At 44.4% G+C, this 26,779-nt stretch overlaps 1 protein-coding gene across 1 annotated transcript in view; it reads right to left on the minus strand.

Moving 5' to 3' along the window:
- The window catches only part of GDPD5 (glycerophosphodiester phosphodiesterase domain containing 5), a 205,520-nt gene that overhangs the window by 53,644 nt on the left and 125,097 nt on the right, over positions 1–26,779 (minus strand). The window contains exons 3-7 of the mRNA XM_065422704.1: positions 25,710–25,803; positions 24,918–24,977; positions 15,732–15,830; positions 13,400–13,493; positions 2,770–2,915 (exon numbers count right to left, since the gene is read on the minus strand). Of these exons, the coding sequence (XP_065278776.1) occupies positions 2,770–2,915; positions 13,400–13,493; positions 15,732–15,830; positions 24,918–24,977; positions 25,710–25,803 (493 nt within the window). The remainder of the gene's footprint in view (positions 1–2,769; positions 2,916–13,399; positions 13,494–15,731; positions 15,831–24,917; positions 24,978–25,709; positions 25,804–26,779) is intronic.

Raw genomic sequence — 26,779 nt, forward strand, 5'->3', positions numbered from 1 at the left:
ATCAGCATTTAAGAGAGAATAATTCAAACAAGGGGAGCTTAGAAGAGACCCCTGAAATATACAATAAGACTCAAGGTGACACTCAGGGTAGTTCTAGGAAGAGGAGGGCAGTACAAAAAATAGCTACTTCTCTCCTTCATTCTCATTTTTCTTTTTAATGTAGCTGCCAGTTTCTTATCCTACTGATTTCACAGCTCAGAGAAGTTACAATTTTGCTTCTAATCTTGTCTTCTGTGAAGCATTAAAATAAACCAACTACCCTATACAATAGATACTGTATAGTGATTGGCTTTATTTACTAGGTTATGGTGAAGGGAAGGAGAAAATCATGCGACATGAGCCAGTTGGTCTTTAGCAGTAGCCTTTTTATCATGTAATACAAAAATACCATTACCCCACAGAAGTGCAACTAAATAAAGCGAAGCATGAATCCTCATACGGTTTGAGGTTTGGTCAGATAAGCATATGGAAATTTATCCAAATCTCCAAGTCAGGGAATCTAATAGCAAAAGAGTCTCCAGACAAATTTCCATGCCTTCCTGCTAGGCAGGAAATAATCAGAGACCAGAATATCATAGAGCTATTTTGATACTTCCGGGCTCAGCCAGATCCATATAAAACGTAGCCAGAGAAAAAAGTTTACTTTCCCACTAACGAAACTTTATTCCACCCCCACACCGCTCCTCAAAAACAAAAACAACCCCCCTCCCCCAAGCTTGGTTCAGATTCAGCTGGAATTTCAGATTGAAGTATAAAGTTGGTTTCTATCTTGCCTGGTTTTAGGGCTTCAGAAAATTTGAAAACAAGTAGTTATTAAAAAAGCCATTAAAGAGGCAAATGTAATATCAGCCCATTAGATGACAGGAAGGTTCTGCGTTTTGTACAGCAAACATGATAGATCAGGGGTTCCCAAAACCGTAGTATGTGCACCACTGGTGGTACGTGAGCTTGGCATTCCAGCCATTACCTTCACAACAACTTTTTAAGAGGTGGTACGTGAACCAATCAAGCTTGGGAGCCGCTGATGTAGATGATGGAATCACAAGAGGGATTCAGTGGGCCCGAGCCTTCCAGACAAATTCTATCGTCCATAAGAACGAGTTGCTTTTATGGAAGCCACACAATGATAAAATGTTTTCATGCCAATGATTAAACTGCAGCCTGCTTCCTCCTTCCCCTCCTACCAAAATGAATGGTCACAGAGAGCACTCTATTGGGAAGCAAGGAGAAAGCCAGTCATGCGGTGCTCTGCTGTACCCGTGAAGCAGCTGTATGGAACAGACTCCAAGAAGGAAGAAGAAATGGCATGCCAATATCCTGAGATGGCCATCTGCCATTGCAGCTAATCTGTTAATGGCTGCAACGTACACTTAAACTCCCAAGAATTAAGCACAACAGACTGGCCTGCTGGCAAAAGCCCTACCTCAAAAAAAGGACTGGATCCATCTCAGACTTTTCAAGACGCCCATCAGCAGAGGCACAGAATAAGCAAGCATCAGAAGAAACAGGATTATCTCCAAAAACTGGCTTGCTCTACCTAGTTATTTATAAATGCACCAACCATGGCCCGGAGGTGCAGAGAGCAGGTGGTGTTTGGTTAGCCACAAAAGAAATATATACTGGTATTGATCCACTGGGAAATAACCAACCAACCACAAAGCAGTTTTTTAGGATTGCCGTTTTTTAGTTTTTATGTACATCACCACAATGTTGTATTCTTGTATTGCACGGCATGTGTAAACATTGCGTCTCAAAATGTCACCCGCCAAAGATATTTTCTTGTGTTGCATTTTTAAATACCCCTGCCTAAGTCCTAACAGCGAAAGGAATCTAGGACCTTGATTTTTTTTTTGATTTTTTTTTTTTAATTTTATTTTATCTAAAAGCATGTGTTTCTATTGCTTGAGCTAATTACAGTGGCTCTCAACCTTTCCAGACTACTGTGCCCCTTTCAGGAGTCTGATTTGTCTTGTCTACCCCCAAATTTCACTTCACTTGAAAACTATTTGCTTACAAAATCAGACATAAAAATATAATTGTGGACTTTCTCATTTTTACCAAATAATTATAAAATAAACCAACTGGAATATAAATATTGTACTTACATTTCAGTGTATATTATATAGAGCAGTATAAACAAGTCATTGTCTGTATGAAATGTTAGTTTGTACTGACTTCGCTAGTGCTTTTTACATAGCTTGTTGTAAAACTAGGCAAGTATCTAGAGGAGTTGGTGTGCCCCCTGGAAGACCTCTGCATACCCCCAGGGGTACGTGTACCCCTGGTTGAGAACCAGTGAGCTAAAAGACCAAGTCCATTAAGTCATAGGCAGGAACATATTTCTTATATGATTCAGCCACACAGAAGGACGAAGACACACACTAGCTAGGTTAATGTGGGTTACAGAAAAGTTTTGGGGGCCCCCAACGTAACTTCAGAGCCTTTCAAACTCTCTTTAGCAGGCTTCGTGGGGAGCAACAGTGAGCCACTAAAATCAGAAGGATTTTGGAAATTTCAGAGCAGGCGCCTTTCCATAGCAAAACAGTGCCCTTCATAAGAGGATCTCTAAGTACTTAGCAATTTACCAAGCTTCCCAACCCTCTGTGAAGTAGGTAGGTTGATGAGTAAGCCGAGGTACATTGAGGTTAAATGACATGCCCAAGATCACGCACCAAGTCACGCTGCACATGTCCTAGGGATAGCGGACTTTAGTCTCCAGGGCGGTCAAACCCAGCACAGACAAATGGATTAAAACATGAAGCTACTTACCATTGGCGCACCACGATGGCCAATGATGGCAGGTTTTGGTCCCAGATCCTTCTTCTCCATTATACAAGGGGAAGAGACAGTGAGGGGAACGAGGTAAAGTGCAACTACGACGGCAAAGTATGCAGTGAATATCAACATCTGTGAAGCTGAACACAAACGCAGCCAGTGAAAATGCTGGTTCAGAACAAATCGCTCCAGAAAAAACAAATGAAAGACATAGTATTACTTCTTCGAACATAATGGACAAACCATAGCAATTCCCTCCAGCTACAAAGAATAGCAATGCTTTGTATTTGGCCAGTGATGCATCCCATTCCAGTGTCTCAGAGTGCTTTACCCCATTTTACAGATAGGGAAACCAAACCCACAAAGAGGTTTAGGATAGGTCTACACTATAAACCCTTGAGCAGCACAGCTGCGGCGCCGCTGTAATGTTGTAATATAGACATTTGCTATAACAGAAGGGGTGCTTCCATGCCTGTAGTCAATCCGCCTCTCTGAGGGTTTGTTTACACTTGAAAAGCTACAGTGGCACTGCTGAAGCTGCGCTGCTGTAGCACTTCTTGTAGACACTACCTATGCTGACAAGAGTTCTCCCGGCGCTGTAGGCAGTCTACATCCCTAAAAGGCAGTAGCTAGATCAATGGAAGAATTCTTTCAGGTACTGAGTGGTGTCTACACTGGGGCTTAGATAGGCGGAACTACATCGCACAAGGTGTGAAATTTTTCACACCCTGAGCAATGTAATTAAACCAACCTAACTTTGTAGAGTAGACCAGCCCTAAGTGACTTGCTGAAGGTCAGCGAGAGCCAGAAATACAATCCAGCGGTCCTGATTCCCAGTCTTTTGTCTCGGAGGTGGAGAGATGGACGGACTGGCAAAGCCCTGGCTGGGATGATTTAGTTGCGGTTGGTCCTGCTGTGAGCAGGTGGTTGGACACTAGATGACCTCCAGAGGTCTCTTCCAACCTTAATCTTCTATGATTCTATGACTGCATCACTTCCAAGCCTGCAACAAGTTAACTTTAGTTTTAAATCAGTCTAAGTAAACTGGTGCACACCCATAATAATGTAGGCACATTTAAATAACTTTAGCATAATTTGTTAATTTACGTGCAAACCAAACTAACATCAAGCAAGGGTTAAACTGGTTTAGCTGTGTTTACATTAAGGATTTGCACCAGTTTGAAATCAATTTAAACAGATGCAATTTTTTTTTTTAAAATGGAGACCAGGCCTTAGAAGTTCTTTTGGATGTTTGAGGGGACATAATGTCAGACTCTAGAGGGGTTGTAAGTAATCAACTCTATTACAAGAAAGGTGGGCACAACAGAGGGATTTCTGGTGGGATTAAAAAAGGGGGAAGATACTCTGGGATGCACTGAGGTTGCAAAGAACCATAGGGTGTAGTGTTTGGTGGGGACAGTGAAGGGGACATTTGTATTGTTTTGCAGTCAGTAGACACCTTGAGTCAGACAGTGCCCCCTAAGAACATCAGAACAGCCATCCTGGGTCAGACCAATGGCTGATCTAGCCCAGCATCCAGTCTTCCGACAGTGGCCAATGCCAGATGCTTCAGAGCGAATGAACAGAACAGTGCAATTATCAAGTGATCCATTCCTTGTCATCCACTCCCAGCTTCTGGCAGTCAGAGCCTTAGGGATACCCAGAGCATGGGGTTGCATCCCTGACCATCTTGGCTAATAGCCATTGATCGACCTATGCTCCATAAACCAGGGGTCGGCAACCTTCGGCATGCGGCCCATGAGGGTAATCCGCTGACAGGCCGTGAGACATTTTGTTTACGTTGACTGTCCACAGGCACGGCCCCCCACAGCTCTTAGTGGCCGTGGTTCACCGGATAACCACGGTTCGTCGTTCCTGATGGGTCGCATGCCAAAGGTTGCCGCCCCCTGCCATAAACTGATCTAAATAATTTTTTAACCCAGTTATACTTTTGGCCTTCACGGCATCCCCTGGCAACGAGTTCCTCAGGTTGACTGCACTGGGGCAAGAAGTACTTCCTTTAGTTTAAAGAACAGGAATACTTGTGGCACCTTAGAGACTAACAAATTTATTAGAGCATAAGCTTTCGTGGGCTACAGCCCACTTCATCGGACAATGAAGTGGGCTGTAGCCCACGAAAGCTTATGCTCAAATAAATTTGTTAGTCTCTAAGGTGCCACAAGTACTCCTGTTCTTTTTATGGATACAGACTAACAAGGCTGCTACTCTGAAACCTGTTCCTTTAGTTTGTAATAAACCTGCTGCCTATTAATTTCATCAGGTGACCTTGGTTCATGGATTATGAGAAGGGATAAATAACACTTCCTTATTCTGTTTTTTTTTATATACCATTCATGATTTTATAGACCTCTCTCATATCCCCTCGTCTCTTTTCAAAGCTGACCAGTCCCAGTCTTTTTAATCTCTTTTATACAGAAGCTATTTCATACTCCTAATCATTTTTTGTTGCCCTTCTCTGTCCTTTTTCCAATTCTAATGTAACTTTTTTGAAATGGGGTGACCAGAACCACATACAGTATTCATGGTGTGGGCGTACCAGGAATTTATATCGTGGCATTATGATATTTTCTGTCTTATTATCTATCCCCTTCCTAATGGTTCCTAAAATTCTCTACATTGGCTCCAGAGTACATTTGGGTCGCATTTTAGGGATTTTCTCTACAGTCATGAGAGCTAGAAATTTAGCTTTCAATTAAAATATAAGACTCACATAATTACTTGACTCCAGGAGCTGGGGCATTAAGAGAAACAACAAATATTGCAAGTCTCATGATAAAATCTTGAGAGTTGACAACACCAGTAGTCTATGGCCGATTCAGGAACAAAACCCAGACCTCCTGACCTGTCCTGTGCTTTGCAAAGGGCAGCATTCCTTTGCCTTCCAATGACTTCACTCAAATGAGATGGGAATCTTTAGAAGATGGTGCTGACAGCCACTGCAGAGGTACTCCTAGCTCCCTACCGAGTTGCATTAGTTAGGAGGACAGGTACTTTGAACTTGATGGGATATTAACAGTCACTTGAACCCAATGATACCGGGGTTGTTTCTTGGGAGAAGCAACAGCCACAGGAACAGTCTGGTTAATGGTTTGACTGTAGATGTTCAGTTCAGTTGCTGACTCTGAGTTATAAACTGCCCTTTGCTTTTGCCATCTAATATCCTTGTTCAAGCATGCACCTACTTGCCAATCAATTAGACTGGAATGTAAGTGTGGGAGAGAAATTAGTTGACAATGAGATAACCCCTGCTTGGGCTCCAGTCCTTCCTGAGTGCACAGGAGATCAGTAAACTAGGTGCCACCGTGAGGTACAGCATCACATAGTTGTGGTGCTCTGGAGCTAAGGAACATCACTGGAAACTTCTAGGTAATTCCAATTTGCTCTGGATTACTCTATAGTGGCTCTTTCCACTTGGATTTCCCTGCCCCAGAAGTATACATTATGATTCCACCAAGCCTCAACTCGCCCATTTTGTCAGTACGAAAGACCCTTTCCTCTTCTATCCACCTCTGCTGGTTGAGCTGCATCAGCTCAGTGATCCAAATCCTAGGCGAATACCAAATGAAATACGTGTGCTAGGACAGATTTTGATCACTGACCTGCATGAGAAAGGTCAGTCTCACTCAGCATAGATCACAGGACGTGCACCATTGTGAAATGGGATTGAAGCCGAATCTCACCATTAGCCACAAATGCTGGGAAATGTAAAGTTCATTTCCAGGAAGCCCATTAATCTCTTTAGAAAACCACACTCATTTATCCTCACAGATCAATGTGGGAGGCAGCTGAAGGCATCACTTTCCTTTTAATACCATGAATCTTGGGACCACATTCCTCCTGGACACAGAGTTCTAACTGTGGTGCAGAGTTTAGGAGACAAAGGGAGAAGTCTGTTTTTATAACAAGATGATGGTGGGTACTGCTCCAAAGTAGCCTGGCAGAGTTTGATAAAGGATCGAAAGTATTTCTGAGTTAGAATGGGAAGTGTTTGTGGTTACAGAAAACCAGACACACTACTGGCCCGTACATACGCCGTGAGGAATGGGAGTCCCAGCAAACCCTGTTTATGGGTGGAATTGGATGAATCAGGGTGTACATGATGGAACAACAGCAAGCCTTTCACCTATAGGGTCCAGGTGAGTCGTGAGCAAAGTCATTGCGGCTGTTAAAAGACACGTGCAGTGACAAACGATGTTGCAATCTCAGTCCCATTTCTAGTGACCATCCCACTGCGTGGAAAGTCACGTGCTATTCCCCTGGTGGAGTTTCCTAGGAGTTTTTCCACCTAAAGTTGCCCCCATCCACTCCATGGACAAAGCTAGGGGGTTGCCAGCCAGATGCTCATATCCTGGAGGACCTACCAGAGGCCAGGGTGATTAGCATGAAGGCCCTGTGCCTCCACAGTGGTTCCAGGCCCTCGTGCCCTCACCACCACCTCCCTGTCAGGAGTGCCCCTGCTGATCGCTGCTCCTGGCAACCTACCCTAAGGGTGTCTTCACATCACAGAAAAGAGTCCACTTGAAAGTTAGGACAGCACCAGTTTAAGTAGATCCCCCCATGGGGTAGGGGATAACACCAGGGCTGGAATCGCCCCCAGCCTGTCACATCCTGCTCATGTGTAGACCCTTGATGCTGCAGGGGCTCTTTGTGGGGCTGAGCAATGGGAGAGGGAGGGCGAGGTGGGAGAGTCCATTGCAGGCAGCACCCAAACTTGTGCATCAAAATGGGCAGATCTGTGCGTGGATGAGGATCCTCCATGCGCAGAGGCTGGTGTCTGTGCTCCACACTGCAAAATCGCCACAGCTAGCTCCTTTGCGACATCTCAGGCTGAATGTACACGGCATCTGAACTAGCATCTCGCCTCCCAAAGGCAGTTCCTTCAGCTCAGCATTACGTCCCACTGGAGGGTGGCCTTGTGGGTGACTCACCGGACTGGGACTCACAATAAGGTTCTATTCCCACACCACAACATTCACCAACAACTAGCTCCTTGTTGGAAATCACAGCCAGCTTCCTACATGATCTTGGGCAAGCCACACTCTCTGACAAATTGGGGTTGCACTTCCCTAGCTCACAGGGGCTTTAGAATGATGAATTCTTGAGTGTATAAGAGGTCCCAAGATACTACAGAGATGGATGCTGTATAAGAACAGAGAGAGCGCATCAGGCATCTCTCATCCAACTGTTGTGTTCCTGTTCTGGAGATGACTGGAGCCCATTAGCCTTCAGACCCTTTCACCAGCAGTAAGTTACCTTGATTGAAAAATAAAGATTTCACATTTTATGATCAAACCAAGGCAGCTAGAAAAATCAAACTGCAGTTTCTCAGCTCTGTGGAGTCTTTATTTGCTTGTGCAATGAAGATCTTGGGGGAAAGTGTCACTTAGGTAAGTGAAGGGGATCGTTCTCTTCTGTAATCACCAACAGACATTTTATACTCTGGAGGCAGACACAGACAATGCTGTTTCTTAGAGTAAGTTTCTCCTCTCCTTTCTTTTCTGCCGTGGTGAGGAGTCCCATCCTCCCCACCCCATTTTATCTTGTTCCCTGAACGAGTTCATTGGCAGAACTCCTCCCGTCTCCTCATTGCTTTTATTGCTTCTTTTAATCCAGTGTTTTGTGTTTGGCCTTGGAAGCCTTCTGGGTGAGTTCTAAGAGAGGAAGGAACTTATAAACAACAAGAGCTATAAAGAGACAATTTATTTTGAGCTGTATTTTCTGGATTTGGGAAAAAGAACAGCTAAAGAGTCTGATTCCTGAAAAGGGACAAGAACAGTAGACTCCTGTGCCAATAACAGTGGGCAACAGCCAGTACGTCTACAAATGACTATGGTCAAGTGGGCAAGACAGATGCAACTTTCTCCTTGTGCTGTGGATTTGTGTTTGCATTCCTTACTTTCCCCTAGCAGTTTCCATTGATGAAGTGTGTGACGTTGTGCAGTCTATATGGTTTTATAAAAACATGATAATAAGTGAATATAATGTAACTGGGATAGTTTTAGAAAAATATGGTAATAAGTGAATATAACGTAACTGGGATATGTTTCATGCAAAAGGTCTCTTGTAAGGTATCATTACAAAGCATATAATCTACTGAGTATGATCATCCGATTTGTATAAATGTACCACTCTTGTATCTAAAACTAGAAATATGAAATATAACTCTGAGGGCCTATTGTAATTATGTAAAGTGTGGGCCATTAATGATGGTTTGGAATCTTGATGACTCCCATTAACAAGGACCATTGTCTGCAGAGGGCTGTGTTTACCTGTTAGTCTTCCTGTATATGTGTGTGCTGGCAAGCGGGCAATGAAGTCTTGCAGTGACATGTGATCATGTCACCTGAACTGGAATCCATCTTTAACCTGGTGGTTTTCCAGTGGGGGGGGGGGGGGGTGGAAATCCAGAGGGACAAAGGGTTCCCGCCTTATGCAAAAGATATATAAAGGGGTGGAAGAGAACAGAGAGAGAGAGAGAGGAGCCATCATGAAGAATCCCCTAGCTATCACCTGAGCTGCAACAAGAGCTGTACCAGGGGAAAGAATTGTGCCCAGGCCTGGAACGTGTCCAGTCTGAGAAAAAACTTACTGAAGCATCTCTGAGGGTGAGATTATCTGTATTCAGTTTGATTAGACATAGATTTGCGCGTTTTATTTTATTTTACTTGGTGACTTACTTTGTTCTGTCTGTTACTACTTGGAACCACTTAAATCCTACTGTCTGTATTTAATAAAATCACTTTTTATTTAGTAACTTACTCAGAGTATGTATTAATACCTGGGGGAGCAAACAACTGTGCATATCTCTCTATCAGTGTTATAGAGGGCGAACAATTTATGAGTTTACTCTGCATAAGCTTTATGCGGGGTAAAACGGATTTATTTGGGTTTAGACCCCATTGGGAGTTGGGCATCTGAGTGCTAAAGACAAGCACACTTCTGTGAGCTGTTTTCAGGTAAACTTGCAGGTTTGGGGCAAGTGATTCAGACCCTGGGTCTGTGTTGGAGCAGACGGGAGTGTCTGGCCCAGCAAGACAGGGTGCTGGAGTCCTGAGCTGGCAGGGAAAACAGGAGCAGAGGTAGCCTTTGCACATCAGGTGGCAGTTCCCAAGGGGGTTTCTGTGATCCAACCCGTCACAAAGTGTTCTTCACTTCCTGTCTTATACTGCAGCGTGATGTAGGTTTGTACCACTGAACAGCTGCTGCATTGTACCCCTGAGGTGGCTGCATTTCAGTGATGGGTAAAGCGATCCCTGTATATGCAAGGCATTTTGTGATACTGTGGTGTAATAGGGGAAGTTACTCTATGAACGATGCCTTAGGCGGTTATAAAGTTTTAATAAGAGGAAACAGCAGAGCTAATAAGTGGCAATTTTTCCTGGCTTAGCTAAGAGCACAATACAGAGAAGAGAACTTCAAGGATCACGTACTATCTACTACCTCCCATCTTGACTGGCAGAATAATTACACACTGTATTTTATTTTATTATTTCTTTTCTTTTCTTTGTTGAACACGTACAGCTTTTCCATTTGTAAATTAAAATACACCAAATTTTCCTTTGGAGAAGTCTCTCTTAATATGAATTCTTTACATGTTTAATATTCTTCCTCTCGCTCAGCCGCTGCCTCCACATACTCAACACCTACTTCTTGGCAATCTTTTGCAAGTGCCAAACCCTCCCAAGACTTGCATTTCACACTACCCTTCAATTACTAATTAAAAGAATTTTTTACGGCACTGGCATAGTAATTTTATAGGCTCTACAGCTGAACCCTTCAGAAAATATATTTGATATTTGCTGAAGGCAAAGAGAGGTGGCTAGTGCCAGGTGAACTGAGGGAATGGTGAAGGCAGCAGAAAGGTCCAAGGCCCATGAGATCAGATAGATTACACATGAAGCTAGATTAGAGGAGAGGCAGTTTAGTCTAGTGGACAGGACCCTGGACTAGGAGTCAGGAGACCTGGGTTAAGAACAGCCATACTGGGTCAGACCAATGGTCCATGTAGCCTGTCTCGGAGAGTGGCCAATGCCAGATGCTTCAGAGGGAATGAACAAAACAGCAATTATCAAGTGATCCAGCCCATCATCCAGTCCCAGCATCTGAAGGTTTAGGGACACCTGGAGCCTGGGGTTGTGGCCAGAGCCGGCTCCAGGGTTTTTGCCGCCCCAAGCAGCCAAAAAAAAAAAAAAAAAAAAAGCCGCGATCGCGATCTGCGGCACTTCCGCCGTGACTCTACCTCTGCCACTTCATTCTTCAGCGGCAGGTCCTTCCCGCTGAGAGGGACCGAGGGACCCGCCGCCGAAGAGCCGGATGTGCCGCCCCCTTCCATGTGCCGCCCCAAGCACCAGCTTGCTACGCTGGTGCCTGGAGCCGGCCCTGGTTGTGGCCCTAACCATCTTGGCTAACAGCCACTGATGGACCTATCCTCCATGAACTAACCTAATTCTTTTCTGAATCCACTTATACTCTTGGCCTTCACAACATCCTCTGGCAAGGAGTTCCACATTTCATTGGGTGAGGAAGTACTTCCTTATGTTTGTTTTAAACCTGCTGCCTATTAATTTCATCAGGCAACCCTTAGTTCTTGTGTTATGTGAAGGGATAATACTTCCTTATTCACTTTGTCCACACCACTCATGATTTTATAGACCTCCATCATATCCTCCCTTAGTCGTCTAAGATGAACAGTCCCAATCTTTTCATTTTTTCTCATACAGAAGCTGTTCCATGCCCCAAATCATTTTCGTTGCCATTCTCTGCACATTTTCCAATTCTAATACATCTTTCTTGAGACGGGGTGACTAGAACTGCACGCAGTATTCCAGGTGTTGGCGCACTATGGATTGATAGAGTCACATTATGATATTTCCTGTTTCATTATCTATCCCTTTCCTAATGGTTCCTAACATTCTGTTTGCTTTTTTGACTGCCGCTGCACATTGAGTGGATGTTTTCAGAGAACTACCCACAATGACTTAGAATCATAGAGTATTAGGGTTGGAAGGGACCTCAGGAGGTCATCTAGTCCAACCCCCTGCTCAAAGCAGGACCAATCCCCAGACAGATTTTTACCCCAGTTCCCTAAATGGCCCCCTCAAGGATTGAATTCACAACCCTGGGTTTAGCAGGCCAATGCTCAAACCACTGAGCTATCCCTTCTAGATCTCTTTCTTGAGTTGTAACTGCTAATTTAGATCCCATCATTTTATATGCATAGTTGGGATTATTTTTCCAATATGCATTACTTTGTACTTATCAACATTGAATGTCATCTGCCATTTTCTTGCCCAGTCACCCTGTTTAGTGAGATGCCTTTGTAATTCTTCATGATCAGCTTTGGACTTAACTATCTCAAATAATTTTGAATCATCTGTAAATTTTGCCACCTCACTGTTCACCCCTTTTTTCAGATCCTTTATAAATATGTTGACCAGCACTGGTCCAAGTACAGATCCTTGGGGGACCCTGTTTTTCATTGCGAAAATGGATCATTTATTCCTATCCTTTGTTTGCTATCTCTTAACCAGTTACAGGTTCGATTCCCATCTCTACCACTCACCTTTCTGCTCTTTCTACCCTGTGTCTCCTTAGATTATGTTCTTTGAAGCCTGCACAGTGTCTCACTATGCATTTGTGCAGTATATAGAGCAGTGGTTCTCAACTTATTAACCACTGTGGGTCACATATGCAGCTCTCTGTGTGTTACATGGGCCTTATCCACAAAATATATAGACTACCTGTATGGCCCTGAGAATGTCACATAGGCTGTAGCAGCGTGCTGATTGGGCCACAAGTGGCCTGTGGGTTGAGAACCACTGACAGAGTAATGGGGCCAGATCTCAGCTGGGGCCTGTAGGCACTACTGTAATACACCTCTACCTCGATATAACGCGACCCGACATAACATGAATTCGGATAGAACGTGGTAAAGCAGCGCTCCGTGGGGGCAGGGCTGCGCACTCCAGCGGATCAAAGCAAGTTCGATATAACGCGGTTTCACCTATAACGCGGTAAGATTTTTTGGCTCCCGAGGACAGCGTTATATCGGGGTAGAGGTGTACAAGCAATAAGCACATGAAGGCTTTTAAAAACTAGGATGGTATTTATGAACTGAAATGAATGGGGAGCCAGTGAGCTGTTTGGGTTGAGAGTTTTGTGGTGATACTGTATATGTAAGAACACCACGCTCCAGCAGAGTGATTTGTAATTAACTTCTTTCTTGCTGCTGGCAAAGTCTTTAAAAAAACAACAGCCTTTAGAAAATGCTTTTTCACATCCTTCCATTATAGCGTGCGTCTACTGGCAGAGAAACAGTGAGTAGCTTACTACTGCCTGACTGGGCCAGCCCACTCCTGCTTCCATCCAAGTTTGTCCAGTAACCATAACCTCCCCCAGTTCTTCTGAATGGTAGAGGGTCTGTAGATCTGAGAAAGTAGCTTCAAGGGCACAAATCCTAGATCAATCGGCTGTTCTTGACAATAGGAACATGTCAGGCGACAGCCAATCTTGTTCTTTAAAAACACATCACTCGGAACGTATCTCAGCACACACGTAGACAGCGGTATGTGGGCAAACAAGGTGAAGTCAGGTTGGTACTCACTGGCTTTTTCTGTTCTTGCAAATTGCCCAGCTATCAACCAAGACAGGGCCGTGACTGCAGCCAGGGCTCCTATATGCAGAAAGGGAGCTGTGGCCTAGGGGAACACAAACAAAAAAGGACTGAATGAAAGGTATTTTATAGGCAGTGTCACTTAACTTTTCAAACAGTTATTACACACACACACACACACACACACACACACACACACAGAGTAGAGTCTCAAGGCAAGCTCTCTCGGCTGAACAGTGAAGTCTCCACACGGTATCTGCCTATCCCATTCTGAGACAGATCCCATGTGCTCTTTAGCTACTGCAACAAAGTGGCTCTAAGTTCATGGAGGACAGGTCCAACGATCACTATTAGCCAAGATGGTCAGGGACGCAACCCCATGCTCCAGGGGTCCCTACACCTCCATCAGCTTTTGTCTGTACCCAGTTTCAGACATCACCACCCTTCACCTGCCAGTGTGGTCTGGACATCAAAAAATGCAAAGCGGTGCAGTTCTGGCACTCTGGACACAAGTGAAAGGCCAATGCGAGGTTCCCCTGCTGCTGCTATCGATTGGAAACAGCCCTACTTAAAACAGCAGATTAAACACACAAGTGTGCAGGAGGAAATACACATTTTGCAGCCTCATCTTCATACTCCCATCACCTTTCCCCCTCTGCCTTACCACTGCTGCTATCTAATATTAATACTAATTATAAATACAACACTCTGGCTATTTAGATTGTCCAGCAAACAACATTACACATAGCGTAGCCAGATGGCCATTCGCCATCTACAGAATCATAGAATTGTAGGACTGGAAGGGACCTCGAGAGGTCATCTAGTCCTGTCCCCTGCACTCATGGCAGGACTAAGTACTATCTAGCATATGCTTTGACACTTCACTCTTCATTGTGTGTGACTGGCTACCTTAGTCACATTGTACTGCTTCCACTCCCTAACTGCATGACTAAATCTTCAGAAACCAGGGGAAGTCCCTTCTGGCACAAATAGGGAATAGCCTTATTCATGTATGCATCCCTTTCTTTGCACATGCATCTGGGTATTCCTACAAAGAATAGTTAACCCCAACCCAAACCGCTCAACACATTTTTGGGGAAGTGAACAAAGAGAGGTGAAAAAGTGGCTGGTCAAAAAGCAATTCAGGATTCACTAAAATATTTGGCAATAATTTCCCCCCATTATTCACTTGCCTTACAGCATGAAAATTCCACTTGCTCTGAAGAAATCAAGGGTCTTCTTTTAATTAATTTTTAAAAAGGAGCACAGTGTTACCAAAGAAAGTCAATGGAATTCCCCTTTAAGGCCAGGAGGAAAGTTAAAGCTCCAGGTCTGTACTCCTAGGATTCAAAATTTGGGACCTAGCTACACAAACTGAAATAACATAACTATTTAATTGAGTTTGCTGGAGTCTCATTGAATCATAGACTCAGAAGATTAGGGTTGGAAGGGACCTCAGGAGGTCATCTAGTCCAACCCCCTGCTCAAAGCAGGACCAACACCAACTAAATCATCCCAGCCAGGGCTTTGTCAAGCCAGGCCTTAAAAACCTCTAAGGATGGAGATTCCAACTCCACCTAGATACCTTCCTAGGTAACCCATTCCGGTGCTTCACCATCCTCCTAGTGAAATAGTTTTTCCTAATATCCAACCTAGACCGCCCCCACGGCAACTTAAGACCATTGCTCCTTGTTCTATCATCTGCCACCACTGAGAACAGCCTAGCTCCATCCTCTTTGGACCCTCCCTTCAGGTAGTTGAAGGCTGCTATCAAATACCCCTCACACTTCTCTTCCGCAAACTAAATAAGCCCAGTTTCCTCAGCCTCTCCTCATAAGTCACATGCCCCAGTCCCCTAATCATTTTCATTGCCTTCCGCTGGACTCTCTCCAGTTTGTCCACGTCCTTTCTGTAGCGTGTGTGTGGGGGGAAGGGGCAGGGGGAGGGGGTCAAAACTGGATGCAATACTCCAGACGTGGCCTCACCAGTGCAGAATAGAGCGGAATAATCACTTCCCTCGATCTGTTGGCAATGCTCCTACTAATGCAGCCCAATATGCCATTGACTTCAGAGGGCTTTGTGTGACACCCAAGATCAATATTTCATATATCCAGCTCTATAGCTCTGCTTCAGCCTGATTTTTAAGAATTAATAACTCCAAAGATAGAGACTATGAGTAAAATTCTGGCCCTTCCGAAGTCAATGGGAATTGTGTCATTGGCCTGACTGGAGCAAGGATTTCACTCTATATATTGAAAACTACAGAACAAGCACCGTTCTTTGCAACAAGGCTTTACATCGTCAAACGCACCATGCAACTTACCTGCATTGAAATAACTATCATCTCCCATTCATCGTCACAAAGCTGTGCTATAGAAGACATAGTTACTACAGTAACTACCAAGGTCGCCATCAGGCCGATCTGAAACAAAAGAAGAAAGTATTTACAAATCAAATCCCTAATATGAACACTGTTGCTGTATAGTCCACTTGGCATACTACCTTTCATCTGAGGTTCTCTAAGTGCTTTACAAAGGGGAAGTAAGTCTGGCAACACCCGTTGTGAGATGGATTTGGTATTACCCTCATTTTACACATGGGCAAACTGTGGCACAAAGAGGTTAAGTGACTTGCCAAAGGGCAATCAATGGCGAAGTCTAAACAGGCCCCATTGGTCCAATTCTGCTGTCAATCAGCTATACCCCATGATACCCCACTGATTTCAGTAGTGGACACCATGATCTCGGAATCCTACCCCTTGCTCTTATAGGCCACGCTGCCTTTCTATATCCTAAACTCACACTTGCCCGCTGTTCTCCAATCAGGAATGGTATCTTCAATCTCAGAGCAAATGCCATTTCAACAAATGTGTTTCCAGTATATGATTTTCCTTTTTAAACCTTGACACTCTATTCAGCCCTCTCTTTAGCAATAGAGCGTCAGCGTCAGGACACAGAGCCCACTTGAAATACAAGTGATACCCTATTGGCTATGGGTTGTCACAATCCAACAGGGAGGGAAGTTAAAGTTACCTAGCAACTAAGGTTGTACTGAAACAGAAAATATTAGTTTGAACAATATTGCAAAAAAAGCCCTCTCGACCATTTTGAAGCTCCTGAATTTTGCATTTCAATGAGTTTCCACTAAATGATGTTTTCTGCATCAAAAGGTGCAAGCTCACATATTTTGGTAAGACGATTGATCTTTGCTGAAATGATGTTTTGGTACTAGAGATGATCTGAACTCAACAAATTCTGGTTAGAGACCCTATGAAGAGACAGATTCAATTTGCAAGACCCATTTTAAGGGATTCAGTGGGCAATGCATGTTTTCAGGCACTGGAAGGGAAGGTTGATGGCAGAAGAATACAAGGCAGAAAAAAGATCTTGGATGGAGAACATGGTATCCTGCGTGGATCAAAAGGACTATTCATCCACAAAGATTAGCAGAGGACTGTAGAGAAAGGGCTACCAGGGTTGCAAGCCTCCAGTCATGGAGATGTCACAAAAAGATATTTCAGAAATGGAAAGATTCTATTTTCATTCAAAACCACAAGCTTAATTTTGAACCAAAACCCATTACATTTTTCAGTGTGACTGTTTTAAGATAGGAGAAGGGACGATCTGGACAAACATGAATGCTTCCCGTAAGGGGAAGTATATACAAAAAGAAAAACAGCTTTATGTATAGAATCAGAGAGGTAGACATGTTAGTCTGGATCTGTAAAAAGTGACAGAGTGTCCTATGGCACCGTATAGACTAACAGACGTATTGGAGCATAAGCTTTTGTGGGTGAATACGAAGTGGGTATTCACCCACGAAAGCTTATGCTCCAATACGTCTGTTAGTCTATAAGGTGCCACAGGACACTCTGTCACTTTTTACAGATCCAGACTAACATGTCTACCTCTCTGATTCTATACATAAAGCTGTTTTTCTTTTTTTCTTTTTTTTCTTTTTTTTTCGTATTCACCCACGAAAGCTTATGCTCCAATACGTCTGTTAGTCTATAAGGTGCCACAGGACTCTTTGTCGCTTTTTATGTATAGAGAGTATTATCGGCCTCGAATCTTCCCATTCACTCACACTTGCATTCTAACCATATTTTGTAATCAGCGTTACACACTGCACCACTTTCTTCTACAGAACCATATCACAATCCAGGCCCATCCCACAGGGTAGCGAGGCAAGCCTGATTATAGAGAAGTCAACGTAATCTTTTTTCACCCAGGACAAAAATTAACTTGGCAGCAACCACACTGATCACTGGTTAAACCCAGCCTTAAATCATCCACTATTTTATGACTTCAGACAGATTACCAGACTCAAACATTCCATGAAATTGACCATTGCCTTTTTCTTTTCCCTTCTTGGAGCAGGCTTCAAAATATGAATCATCTGAGAAGCATTTGATGAAACAAGAACATTTCACTCGCATCAGTAGGTGAGACTAGATTCTCAGCAGTAAGCATGGAAAGCCCTAGCCAGGGCATTTGCTCACATCAGTGATATCGGGGACTCTATAAAAAAGGGTGAAGGGTTGTCATCTACACTGCATTTTCAAGGGTCTTCCCACTTTTATTAGAGCAGTTCTCCAAATTTAGCTTGCAGTAAGTGAAAGGATTCCAAAACAGCAGTTTGGCATTGTGTCCTGCTGACACACCACCACGGTGTACAAGGACACGCCAATAAGCAGCCACCTTTCAAAGCTGGGCACAGGTCAACATGACTTTCCCTGGGAGAGACTCACCATCGGAAATGACAACACCCTTGCTCACCTGCATTGAGGTGCGCTGAGAGAGCTACGTACAGGAACCTAGCAAGTTTTAGCTGGTGTTGTTATTTGATTTTTTATGAAGCCCTAACACCAAAAAGATAGGATCCAATGCATTGCTCCCCCCTTTATTTCAGTGCATCTTTTGCAGGCACTTGGAAGTATTCAGAATGAACGAGTCTATGCACAGCGCCAAAAAAAAAAAAATATCACTGGATTCACTGAAGGCAAAAGGTTAAAATAGCCTCATGATGGCACAGAAAGAACTTCAGCTTTAGCCTGTCACGTCTGTCTTATCCATAATTTCTATCACAAAGAACATTGTAGCAAATGCGTCAGAACATTGTTCTCTTCTGTCTGGTATCTCAGTCTGCACTATACGTCTGGCAGAGGATGCTGCTGTTCTGTGCCTTGATCTCATGTACTGTCTGGATCTGGATTCTTTACAGAAAATTTCAGAGAGAAAAAAAGAAAAGAAAAGAAAAGAAAAGAAAAGAAAAGAAAAGAAAAGAAAAGAAAAGAAAAGAAAGACCAAAAAGTCTTTGAGAGAGAAAGACAGCATAGGTTAGACAAAACATACAGTACAAAACTCCTACAATTATCTGGATTTGCTTGAACTCCAGACACATTGTCCATTGCCATGAAAAGAGTTAAGTTTTTTCATTGTTGGGTTTGTTTTGTTTAAAAAAAAAAAAAAAAAAGCCTTCAAAAAACCTGTTCTCATTATTTCAGAGAAATACTTCTCACCTGGGAAAGAAATTCTCCCGAGCCTGGAATAATTCCCATGTCCTCATCTGCCCTGCACCCTCCCTACTCTTTCTAATCCACCCCTTCGAGCAGTTCCTCCTCATGCACGACCCCTGTACCCTCCTTCTCCTGTATGCACTGTTGTTGTAGCCATGAGGGTCCCAGGATATTACAGAGACGAGGTGGGTGAGGTAATATTTTTTTATTGGACCAGCTTCTGTTGGTGAGAGAGACCAGCTTTCGAGCTTACGCAGAGCTGACCTGAAGAAGCTTGTCTCTCTCACCAACAAAAGCTGGACCAATAAAAGATATTACCTCACCCACCTTGTCTCTCCTTCTCTTGAATAATCACCATATGGCTTGTTTTTAGTCTGTAAGGGGCAGATTCTCAGCTGGTGTAATTTGTCAGACACCAATGAATTTACACCAGCCTCTAGGTCCTTGGTGACAGGAATGGGTGCATGCGCACACATGAGCATAATGCTCAATAAACATTCACAGCAATAAACATTCACAGTGCAATGACATGGTTTCCTCTCGTTCCTACCTTAACAGTCAGGGTGAAGTTTCTCTCAGCAGCTGCCCATAAGAAAGAGATGTGACGTTTACACTAAGGGGGTCAGGGATGGATTAAGGCTAAACTTGGTCTGAACTGCACTGGAGAGGAAGGTCTGATAGGTAAGAATTGTAGGGACCCACTTCTAAACTTTGGGAGGCCTTCTTCAGACGGGAGGGAGGGGAAGGCTTGGATTGGCTGGCCTAGTCAAAAATCTCTCCGTTCACCACCAAATGAGGTGGCCTCACACATTATTTCCAGTGATTTCCTGATCATACGGGATTTACTGAACCTACACAGGTCACAGAAGTGAAACATGAAGATCAGTTTTTTTTGCAACATGAACAGTAAGAAAGGGGGGAAATTCCACAGCTGCATTGATGGCTGTTCGGATTGGGTTAGCCTTCATGGGTTTCTGGAGCAGGTGGAATTTTAGAAACACAGAAGTGACTAGTGACCTTCCTGTTGAGCTCTCTGCTCTAGCAGATCCTCTAGAAGGAAACTCTCAGCAGCATATAGGAGGCTGCTTGTATTCTGTCTGCATGTCCCTCAACAGTGTGCATGATTCATTCCTTTTAGCACCTGTATCTGCTGGTTACTGTTACAACCCATTCAGGGGCTCTGGCCAGGACATAACAGCAGGGACAGAGGGGTGTGCATTTGATCCAGGCAGCCTGTGAACAGAAGTATCCCCCACCCCACCCCGAGGTCCTTACCCTGTCGACAGAACAGTGAAGGCACGCCGATTGCCACTCTGCTTACCTGCAACTCATCTGCTTGGGCCAAAGAGCTTTGGGTGACACAGCAAAGGTGTCCTGCCCGTGTACATCAGCCAAGTGGATGGCAATTAACAGAATGCTTGAGAGTTCTAATTGGATCCACTACCAACTTGGGGACAAATTCAGGGGTGATGTGTACAGGTAGGGCCAGACTCCCTTGAACCTTCCTCCCTCTCAGACCCCAGATATGCAAAGGAAACCAAGCTGGAGTAATACAGAGGAGTGGGAAGAAGGTGCATGGGAAGGTGGAGCCTTTGGTCTAAAGGAATCTAGTTGACACTGTCTTACATATGGCCTCTGAACTTGGCCCATGACCCTTAACTCTTTATAGGATCATGGAAGAGACCCTCATTCGAACACCTTGCCCTGCAAATACAGGCCACTCCATCCTGACAGTGCATGGAGCAGATATTTCCCTGACATGGCATTTGATTTCAGCCATCCTAAGTTACCGAAAAAGAACCAAGACACAAATTTGAATGTTGGCCTTCAGCAGCCCCACCCCTTTGCTCAGCCTCCCACCTCGCAGCATCTGGAAAGTTCAAGGGGAAGACACGGACAAGTCTGGTTTGGAATTTGTGAGGGACAGGGGTGGCGGGGGCAGCAATCACCAATTGATCTCTCGAACATATTTCTCTTTTGGTGTTACTCACCCAAACCCACCAGCCACCTGGAATGTGTCTGAAAAATACCAGACTCCTCGCCACGAAACATATGTTGTGCTCAGAATCAACAACTTGTTTTTCAGCAGCAGACATTCTCCACCCCCCTTCCTTACCTCCCCACCCACCACCTCCCAATAGCAACACATTCTGGAAAGAGGAAAGAGACAGGAAAGTGGCAGAATTCAAATCCCCTGCACGTATGCTGGTTAAGGGTCCAATCCTGCAAACTCCCCCCAGGCACAGAACTCCCACTGACTTCAACAGGAGTTGTGTATTGAGAGCATGTGGAATCTGTCCCATAATCAATTATGATGTGTTTGTGTATTGCATGTGTGTATATATTACACTTAGTAGTGTTCCATCTAGCGCTCATTCTCCTGCAGACTTGTGCTTCCATACACCGCTGAGTCAGAGCTCTGTGGATTTTGGTGTATGGACACCTTTTTCTGTTCCAATTTACAGAAATTGAAGGTCCCCAAAATTCACCTGAACCTGAAAAGTCAAATCAATACACAGCCAAAGTTGCCAAATTTTTCTCGGTTTTGGGCCAATCCACGAATTCTTTCACCAGCTTCCTCTCGCTTTCAAGTTCACACAACGTACCTCCACCCCTGCCTACAGTACACCCCTCCCCCTTCCTGGTCTTTATGGGTATGTCTACACTGCAATTAAAAACCCGTGGCTGGCCCGTGCCAGCTGACTCGGGCTAAGGGGATGTTTAATTGCGGCGTAGACTTTCCAGCTCGAGCCCAGGCCGTAGGACCCTGCGAGGCAGGAAGGCCCCCAAGCTCAGACTGCAGCCTGAGCCCAAAGGTCTACACTACAATTAAACAGCCCCTCAGCCCAAGCTCCACAAGCCCGAGCCAACTGGCACAGGCCAGCTGCGGGTTTTCAATCGCAATGTAGACACATCCTCGGATGCTCCCAAGCACCCCGCCTAGTATCCTTCTCTCACTATCTGCTTAAGAACTTTTTTCCACACTACCATTAATGATTGGAATACTCCCCTCCTTGCGCCTCCAGGGACCTGCTTCACACCTCATCACACCCCTCTTCAAACCACAGATGTTTCATGAAAGCTTTCAACACCCTCCTTGTTTTGTGCCCAAACCATCCTCCAGTACGTTGGGCACAGCACAGAATGGTATTGCGTGTGCCTGGATTACAGGGCAAGCTGTTTGGAACAGGGTGTGTGTCTTTTCTCCAGGTCTGCACCGTGCCAAGCATAAAGCTGGTGCTCTCTATGAAGAAATAACCTGCAAAAGGAAGCCTGTATCCTGTGTGCTTTTGCAAATCAAACAAGGCACACAGAAGCTCTTTGCAGCAAATTGGTTACTAAAAATTAAAATCAGCTTCACAATGGGAGCTATTCAGTAGCCCAGTGGCTAGCTTGCCTTTATCATAGTCACTGCTTTGCATTCTATTCTGCTTTGCATCATATTCAGCAGTAATGCAAGAAACGTACAGACCTGTATCCTGTAAGATATTAGCTTCAGCAAGTTAGCATAAGTCTTGAGGCCTATAATCTTTGAACAGATAAACTTTGCACCAATCAATGGCCCAACAGAAAACCCCAAGTATTTGGGGAGCTGAAAATAGAGTTTAAGGGGAAGTTCTGACCACAGGTACATGAGTCAACCACAAAATGTCCTGGCAATGAACTGACATACATAACAGGTACACAACACACATCTAAGGCTAGCCTACATATCTTTTCTTATAAGTTTCTTATTTTCTTATGGGTTCGATTATTTGTTTTATGTGGGTTTATAGGTCTATAGTAGAGTATATTTTGGCTGTAACTCAAGGGACCCACAGGCCACATCCTGTATGTTGAGCTAAGTCAAAATTAGAACACACATGTTTGGGACCTTTCACCTAGATAGATGGTGATGAGCTAAAGCATCAAGGTCCATATATGGCTGCGACCTTAACATAGAAGATACGTTGAAGTAGGTTGGCATAGAGGGCTTCCTAAGTTCATACCCTTTTAAACGTAACAGGTACACCACAACTTGGAAAGAACCAAAATAACCAGTTAGGAAAGAAATAACAAATGTGATACCTAACCACAAAAGGGCCATGGTAACAAATTGACGTATATGATAATAAGTTGAGATCATTGATATACTAATCTATAGAAAAAAGACACTCCAACATTAGTAAGGTGAGGAAATACAAATAAGGAAAGGGGGTGAAATCCCCTACTGAATATGCATCCAACATAACAGTGTCAGCATAACATATTATAAAAGTGGCATCTCAGTCTAGGGGCGGTAGGAGAGAGAGAGATGTAGCCCTTGGGAGGTGCCAGAGTGATGGCCACTGGTGATGATGGGGAAGGGGATGGTGATGAGGAAGACAATGACTAACATTTCAGGTTGTTCTACAAGGGATGGTGTGAGTAGATGGGTGTGCAGAGGTACATCTTGTAGTATCTCTACCTACCTTACTGAGTTGGGGTGTTTGTGACTGTGCTAAATGTATGAATAAACTAAACTTGTCAATATAAAAGGGTTCCTATAGTGCGAGTGTTGCACCTGTGCACATCGGGGTTCCCAACTATATAATAATTTAAATAATACTGGGCCTGATCTTGGGACAAGAACCTGTCATCCCTCAAAGTGAAAACTGGGGATTCTTAAGTAATCAATATAGTTAATACACAATCTAAAGATCGGGCAACAGTTCCCACTAGCAAAATTAGTCCCCTGAAGGCAAAAGATAGATCCACTGCTCAGAAATCAGGTCCCAACCCCGCCCCCCATGGAAGCTTTGTCTTAGTGAAGACATCTAGTGGTTCGAGCAAGGAGCTAGCTGGCGGGATTCCTTGTGCAGTGCTTTGAAAATAGGAAGTGCTGAGTAGACATACTGCCAGCTGCTTCACTGACTTACTGGAGAACTATGGGTACGTCACTTATTCTCTGTGCAGTTCCTCCATTTATTTGCCAAAGGGGAGTTAGATTTGTGACCCTCACATAACATGATGGCCCCCTTGTCTCCTTCAGGCAATGCTTTGGGATAGATACTGCCAGGGAAAGCTTCCAAGGAGCTGTGGAGACAAGGGTCTGTGGGAGTCCAGAAGGGTAGTACGGTGGCATGGGGGCTTGTGTGGACATCCATGGGCCGTGCAGATCTCAGAGCTCCCGGCTGTCAGGGCTGAACCTCTTGTTCATTCCGCAGGTGGAGAAAACTCCAGCCCTCCCTAACGGAATAATCAAGTGGGAACTCTGCAAAGCAAACTTCAGGAACGGTCTTGCCTCCTGCAGACTTTTTCTGCAGGAGATAATAAGCTAGACCTAAATATTAGTGTGCTTCAGAAGTAAAAGGAAGTAACCGTCTGGTGCTTACTTTTGCCATTCGTCATCCTAACTTATGTTTTCTTGCAGTGCTCAGATAATACCTGCTGCAGAAGAGACTCCAACCTGCCACCATTAAACCTCTTTGAACTCAACTCTCCAACCACAAATTCAAAAATCCTGAAGGTTCAGCATAAATTTCACATGACTCTGCATTTGCCATCAGCCACAGGAGCCCAGGTAAAAAGCTAACAGCTGTAGAGCACCTTTTATCAGCAAGGATGTCAAAGCATCTAGCAAAATATACAGGAATCTCTCCGCCCCACTGAAAAACTGCCACCAGTGGGTGAAATGTGGCAACTGTTTCCCAGAGCACATACAGTTTGTGGCAGGAAATGAAGACACTGCCTGGGTAATTTGCGGCAGGCAAAATCTAAATTATCCAGACTGGGGCAATGGGATCTTTAATAGATAAGAGACGGCAAGGTTTTGGTTCTACTTCCTATGTAACAGGCTGGGATACATCTCCCCTCCCCCATCCCAAGATTTAGAGCCAAGTGTTAGAGCCAGCCGAGTTGTTCTGACACCCCTGCATGAGCAATACATTTTGGGGCCTCTGAACATTCCTTCAGTCTCCTTTGGTTTACTCAGATCTGTGATGGTTTCCTAACTGAGAAAGGGCAATTTACCTTGTGGAGCCAGTGTAGGTTCATTTGCTGTCCCACAGCTATGTGACATAGTGCTAAAATCTGAAAAGACAATCAAAAGAGAAGCCAGTCAGAGATGAGAACGGACGAGCTATACATGTTCATTCAGCATGTGGAGAAAATGCACCTTCAATAAGAGATTGCTTAACAGCACAGAAGAAAAGCAGTTATAGGATGGGGGTGGCAGGAAGGTTTAAGACAGTGGCAACTGTACAGAAGAGTCCTCTCCATAGAAATAATCTAATAAATGGACTTTTATCCCCCTTAAGAGGGAAACTACTATTGTGTTACTGCCCAGGGCCATGGAGCTGGCACAAGTTACTACCTACACTGCGTCAGGCAAGAATTTGCTGCCCGCTCAAGCATCAGCTTCAAGATACTGGCCATGGCAGCCCAGGATGCAGTGAAGCACATTTTGCACATGACCGAGGGACCAAAGCCTGGTGCTGTAAGAGCAGACAGGACTGAAACCATCATGAATAGGAAACACCCGAGAAATCTATTTTTCAGGAGGCCAGTTGCAGCGCGAATACGTGCGCTGCAATTTCGGCAAGTGACACAGCCAGCAGCACTGAGGGTGGGACCTCACAGCTGTCATCCCAAGCAGAAATTTTTGCATTTACTCCGGGCAGTTTAAGGGTGAGAGCACGTTGAGAAACACACCGTACAGAACTAAGCCGCTCCCGACAGTAAAATTTCATAAACCCCTTTGCACAGACATTCACGCTCCGGTTTTCTACACCAGCTTTCATAGAGGGATTTTATCTTACATACCAATAACGCTGTGATATACAGAAAGCCAGCAGCAGCTGTTACAAGTATTGGAATGGACCAGTCACTCCAATATCCCATTCGGTTATATAAATACCTGGAAGATAAGTATGAAAACAAAGATTAGGGAGTGATCCAATAGCACAGCAACTCTGCTCGATTAAACAAGGATTAGAGAGAGGACCTTTCCCTTCCCACCAAGCAGATCAGAGATGGGAGATGAAACAAACAAGTAATTTGAAACCCCCCAAAACGCCAACATTTGTGTATCAATCCCTCTTGGGAAACCAGGAGTTAAATGCTGATACTGTGCTATGGGGGAAAATACACTGGGGTTTGGGAATTCCAGATAAACAACCAAAAGAGAGAGGGTGTGACACAAATATTCCAGCTGGAACAACAGCTTCAAACCAGTACTTGGCATTCACAGACCAGCCATTTCACCAATCCAACAATATATAGGTAATATCAGAAGCAAAAGACAGGGAGGAAAAGAATAGTTAAGCTATCCATAATGGTGCTCTATTCAAGTCCTGAGTTCCTAGCAGAGGGGAAGGTGGTGGTGATAGAAATTGCATCTGATCTACATTTCAGAGAGAGACCACAGAAACTGGAACGCATCAACCAGTTGTTCCAAAAACCAGCCTTTTAGGGTATGTCAACACAACAATTAAACACCCGTGGCTGGCCTGGCTCCTCTGACTTGGGCTAGTGGTGCTTGGGCTGTGAAACTGGGATAGACCCTGCAAGGGGGGACCCAGCCTGATCCCGAACGTCTACACAGCCATTTTACAGCCCCTCAGCCCAAGTCAACTGACCCAGGCCAGCTGCAGGTGTTTAATTGCTGTGTTAAACAATTGTAACATTGTAACAGCGTGTGTTACAATGCAAGGCAAGCATGTCTGTCAGGTTAGGTGCATGTTTGCATAGAGAGAACTTCAAGGGAGTTGGGGAGCTCGTATGGTCCGGTGATTAGAGAAGGGATTGATGCAGGATTTGTGGGTTCTAGTCCTGGCTTGGCTACTGCTTTGCTGTGTGACCTTGGGCAAGTGATAATTTCTGTGCATCTTAGT

This window comes from Emys orbicularis, chromosome 1, assembly GCF_028017835.1.
Source record: "Emys orbicularis isolate rEmyOrb1 chromosome 1, rEmyOrb1.hap1, whole genome shotgun sequence".
NCBI classification, from domain to species: domain Eukaryota; kingdom Metazoa; phylum Chordata; order Testudines; family Emydidae; genus Emys; species Emys orbicularis.